At 59.9% G+C, this 5,000-nt stretch overlaps 1 protein-coding gene across 1 annotated transcript in view; it reads left to right on the top strand.

Annotated features, from left to right (window-relative positions):
• The window catches only part of LOC122263149 (uncharacterized), a gene marked incomplete at its 5' end in the record, with an annotated part of 15,829 nt that overhangs the window by 1,284 nt on the left and 9,545 nt on the right, over positions 1-5,000 (top strand). Inside the window, one exon of the mRNA XM_086537518.1 lies at positions 2,715-2,903. Within this exon, the coding sequence (XP_086393644.1) occupies positions 2,715-2,903 (189 nt within the window). The remainder of the gene's footprint in view (positions 1-2,714; positions 2,904-5,000) is intronic.

The raw sequence follows: 5,000 nt of genomic DNA, 5'->3' as shown, positions 1-5,000 counted from the left end.
TGCCTGTGCCTGTGTGTGTTTCTGTGCCTGTGCCTGTGCCTGTGCGTGTGCCTGTGCCTGTGCGTGTGCCTGTGCCTGTGCGTGTGCCTGTGGTTCTTCCTGTGCCTGTTCCTGTACCTGCGCCTGTGCCTGTTCCTGTGCCTGTGCGTGTGCCTGAGCCTGTGCTTCTTCCTGTGCCTGTGCTTCTTCCTGTGCCTGTGCGTGTGCCTGTGCCTGTGCGTGTTCCTGTGCCTGTGCCCGTGCGTGTTTCTGTGCCTGTGCCTGTGCCTGTGCGTGTTCCTGTGCCTGTGCGTGTGCCTGAGCCTGTGCATGTGCCTGTGCGTGTGCTTCTTCCTGTGCCTGTGCGTGTGCCTGTGCCTGTGCGTGTTCCTGTGCCTGTGCGTGTTTCTGTGCCTGTGCCTGTGCCTGTGCGTGTTCCTGTGCCTGTGCGTGTGCCTGTGCCTGTGCGTGTGCCTGTGCCTGTGCTTCTTCCTGTGCCTGTGCGTGTGCCTGTGCCTGTGCGTGTTCCTGTGCCTGTGCCTGTGCCTGTGCGTGTGCCTGTGCCTGTGCGTGTGCCTGTGCTTCTTTATGTGCCTGTGCGTGTGCCTGTGCCTGTGCGTGTTCCTGTGCCTGTGCCTGTGCCTGTGCGTGTGCCTGAGCCTGTGCATGTGCCTGGGCGTGTGCTTGTGCTTCTTCCTGTGCCTGTGCGTGTTCCTGTGCCTGTGCCTGTGCCTGTGCGTGTTTCTGTGCCTGTGCGTGTGCCTGTGCCTGTGCGTGTGCCTGTGCCTGTGCGTGTGCCTGTGCCTGTGCGTGTGCCTGTGCCTGTGCGTGTTCCTGTGCCTGTGCGTGTGCCTGTGCGTGTGCCTGTGCCTGTGCGTGTGCCTGTGCGTGTGCCTGTGCCTGTGCCTGTGCCTGTGCCTGTGCGTGTTCCTGTGCCTGTGCCTGTGCGTGTGCCTGTGCCTGTGCCTGTGCCTGTGCGTGTTCCTGTGCCTGTGCGTGTGCCTGTGCGTGTTCCTGTGCCTGTGCGTGTTCCTGTGCCTGTGCCTGTGCCTGTGCATGTTTCTGTGCGTGTTCCTGTGCATGTTCATGTGCCTGTGTGTGTTCCTGTGCGTGTGTGGCCTGTGCTGTGCCTGTGCTGTCTGTGCCTGTGCTGTGCTTCTGTGCCTGTGCGTGTGCCTGTGCCTGTCTGTGCCTGTGCTGTGGTGCTGTTTCTGTGCTGTGCCTGTGCTGTGCGTGTGCCTGTGCCTGTGCGTTTGCTGATGCGTTTGCGTGTGCCTGTGCCTGTGCCTGTGCGTGTGCCTGAGCCTGTGCATGTGCCTGTGCCTGGGCGTGTTCCTGTGCCTTTGCCTGTGTGTGTTTCTGTGCCTGTGCCTGTGCGTGTGCCTGGCCTGTGCCTGTGCGTGTGCCTGTGCGTGTTCCTGTGCCTGTGCCTATGCGTGTTTCTGTGCCTGTGCATGTGCCTGTGCGTGTGCCTTTGCCTGTGCATGTCCCTGTGCCTGTGCGTGTGAATGTGCCAGTGCGTGTTTCTGTGCGTGTGCTTGTGCGTGTGCCTGTGCGTATGCTTGTGCCTGTGCGTGTGCCTGTGCATGTTCCTGTGCCTGTGCGTGTTCCTGTGCCTGTACGTGTGCATGTGGCTGTGCCTGTGCGTGTGCCTGTGCCTGTGCGTGTGCCTGTGTCTGTGCGTGTTCCTGTGCATGTGCCTGTGCCTGTGCGTGTGCCTGTGCTTCTTCCTGTGCCTGTGCGTGTGCCTGTGCCTGTGCGTGTTCCTGTGCCTGTGCCTGTGCCTGTGCGTGTGCCTGTGCTTCTTCATGTGCCTGTGCGTGTGCCTGTGCCTGTGCCTGTGCGTGTTCCTGTGCCTGTGCGTGTTCCTGTGCCTGTGCCTGTGCGTGTTCCTGTGCCTGTGCCTGTGCCTGTGCCTGTGCCTGTGCGTGTTCCTGTGCCTGTGCCTGTGTGTGTTTCTGTGCCTGTGCCTGTGCTTATTCCTGTGCCTGTGTGTGTTCCTGTGCCTGTGCCTGAGCCTGTGCGTGTGCCTGTGCTTCTTCATGTGCCTGTACGTGTGCCTGTGCCTGTGCTTCTTCATGTGCCTGTGCGTGTGCCTGTGCCTGTGCGTGTTTCTGTGCCTGTGCGTGTGCCATTGCGTGTGCCTGAGCCTGTGCTTGTGCCTGTGCGTGTTTCTGTGCGTGTGCCTGTGCGTGTGCCTGAGCCTGTGCGTGTGCCTGTGCGTGTTTCTGTGCCTGTGCCTGTGCGTGTGCCTGTGCCTGTGCGTGTGTCTGTGCTTCTTCCTGTGCCTGTGCGTGTGCCTGTGCCTGTGCGTGTTTCTGTGCCTGTGCGTGTGCCTGTGCCTGTGCGTGTGTCTGTGCTTCTTCCTGTGCCTGTGCGTGTGCCTGTGCCTGTGCGTGTTTCTGTGCCTGTGCCTGTGCGTGTGCCTGTGCCTGTGCTTCTTCCTGTGCCTGTGCCTGTGTGTGTGCCTGTGCCTGTGCTTCTTCCTATGCCTGTGCCTGTGCCTGTGCCTGTTCCTGTACCTTTGCCTGTGCTTGTTCTTGTGCCTGTGCCTGTGTGTTCCTGTGCCTGTGCCTGTGCGTGTTCCTGTGCCTGTGCCTGTGCCTGTGCGTGTTCCTGTGCCTGTGCCTGTGCCTGTGCGTGTTCCTGTGCCTGTGCCTGTGCCTGTGCGTGTTCCTGTGCCTGTGCCTGTGCCTGTGCGTGTTCCTGTGCCTGTGCCTGTGCCTGTGCGTTTTCCTGTGCCTGTGTGTTTTCCTGTGCCTGTGCCTGTGCGTGTTCCTGTGCCTGTGTCTGTGCCTGTGCCTGTGCGTGTTCCTGTGCCTGTGCCTGTGCGTGTTCCTGTGCCTGTGCCTGTGCCTGTGTGTGTTCCTGTGCCTGTGCCTGTGCCTGTGCCTGTGCTGGTGCATGTTCCTGTGACTGTGCCTGTGTGTGTGCCTGTTTCTGTGCCTGTGCTTGTGCCTGTGCGTGTTCCTGTGCCTGTGGGTGTGCCTGTGCCTGTTCCTGTGCCTGTGCCTGTGCGTGTGCTTGTGCGTGTGCCCGTGCCTGTGCGTGTGCCTGTACGTGTGCCTGTGCCATTGCCTGTGCCTGTGTATGTGCCTGTTACTGTGGCTGTGCCTGTGCCTGTGCCTGTGCGTGTTCCTGTGCCTGTGCCTGTGCGTATTCCTGTGCATATGCCTATGCCTGTTCATGTGCCTGTGCCTGTGCGTGTTCCTGTTCCTGTGTCTGTGCCTGTGCGTGTTCCTGTGCCTGTGCGTGTGTGTGCCTGTGCGTGTGCCTGTGCTTGTGCCTGATCTTGTGCGAGTGCCTATGCCTGTGCTTGTGCCTGTTCCTATGCCTATGCCTATGCCTGTCCCTGTGCCTGTGCCTGTGCGTATGCCTGTGCGTGTGCCTGTTCATGTACTTGTGCGTGTGCCTATACCTGTCCCTGTGCCTGTGCTTGTGCGTGTGCCTGTGCTTGTGTGTTTGCCTGTGCGTGTGTTTGTGCGTGCGCCTGTGCCTGTACTTGTGCGTGTGCCTGTGCTTGTAACTGTGCGTGTGCCTGTTCCTTTGCGTGTGCCTGTGCTTGTGCGTGTGCCTGTGGTTGTGCGTGTACCTGTGCCTGTTCCTGTACCTGTGCGTGTGCCTGTGCTTGTGTGTGTGCCCTTGCGTGTGCCTGTTCCAGTGTCTTTGCCTGTGCCTGTGCCTGTGCCTGTTTCTGTACTTTGCTTCTTCGTGTCCCTGTGCCTGTGCGTGTGCATGTGCCTTTGCCTGTGCTTGTGCGTGTGCCTGTGCATGTGCCTGTGCCTGTGCAAGTGCCTGTTCATGGGCGTGTGCCTGTACCTGTGCGTGTGCTTGTGCCTATGCTTGTGCCTGGGCCTGTGCGTGTGCCTGTGCCTATGCGTATGACTGTGCATGTGCCTGCACCTGTGCCTGTGCCTGTGCCTGTGCTTGTGTGTGTACCTGTGCGTGTGCCTGTGCCTGTGCACAGGAACAGCGTGTGCCTTTGCGTGTGCCTGTGCCTGTTCCTGTGCTTGTGCCTGTGCATGTGCCTGTGTGTGTGCCTTTGCCTCTGCGTGTGCCTGTGCGTGTGCGTGTGCCTATGCCTGTTCCTGTGCCTGTGCTTGTGCGTGTGCCTGTGCTGGTCCCTGTGCCTGTGCGTGTGCCTGTGCCTTTGCCTGTTCGTGTGCCTGTGCCGGTTTCAGTGCCTGTGCTTGTGCCTGTGCCTTTTCCCTGTGCATTTGCCTGTGTCTGTGCCTGTGCGTGTGCCTGTGTGTGTGCCTGTGCTAGTGCGTGTGCCTGTGTCTGCCTGTGCCTGTGTTTATGCATGTGCTTGTGCGTGTGCCTGTGCCTTTTTTTGTACCTGTGCCTATGCGTGTGCCATTGCCTGTGCCTGTGTCTGTGCGTGTGCATGTGCTTGTGCGTGTGCCTGTGCTTGTTCCTGTGTTTGTGCCTGTGCGTGTGCCTGTGCTTGTGCGTGTGCCTGCGAGTGTGCTTGTGCCTGTGCGTGTACCTGTTCCTATGCGTGTGCCTTTGCGTGTGTCTGTGCGTGTGCCTGTGCTTGTGCCTGTGCCTGTGCATATGCACAGGAACAGCGTGTGCCTATGCATATGCCTGTGCATGTGCCTGTTCCTGTGCGTGTGCCTGTGCGTGTGCCATTTCCTGTGCCTGTGCGTGTGCCTGTACCTGTGCCTGTGCGTGTGCCTGTGCCTGTGCATGTGCCTGTGATTGTGCTTATGCTGTGTTTGTGCTATGCTTGTGCCTGTGCCTGTGCGTGTGCCTGTGCGTGTGCCATTTCCTGTGCCTGTGCCTCTGCGTGTACCTGTGCCTGTGCGTGTGCCTGTGCTTGTGCGATGCTTGTGCCTGCGTATTCTGTGCTTGTGCCTGTGCTTGTGCCTGTGCCTTTGCGTGTGTGTGTGCCTGTGCCTGTTCCAGTGCCTGTGCCTGTTCCTCTGCCTGTGCCTGTGTGTTTGCCTGTGCGTGTGCCTGTGCGTGTGCCTGTGCTTGTGTCTGTGCTGTGTTTGTGCTACTTCTAGTGCTTGTGC

The sequence above is a fragment of the Penaeus japonicus genome, unplaced genomic scaffold (assembly GCF_977035675.1).
Source record: "Penaeus japonicus unplaced genomic scaffold, GWHDUDI00000001_assembly GWHDUDI00000006, whole genome shotgun sequence".
NCBI classification, from domain to species: domain Eukaryota; kingdom Metazoa; phylum Arthropoda; class Malacostraca; order Decapoda; family Penaeidae; genus Penaeus; species Penaeus japonicus.
The sequence above is the reverse complement of the archived record's forward strand: the minus strand, read 5'-3'. Positions and strand labels throughout refer to the sequence as shown.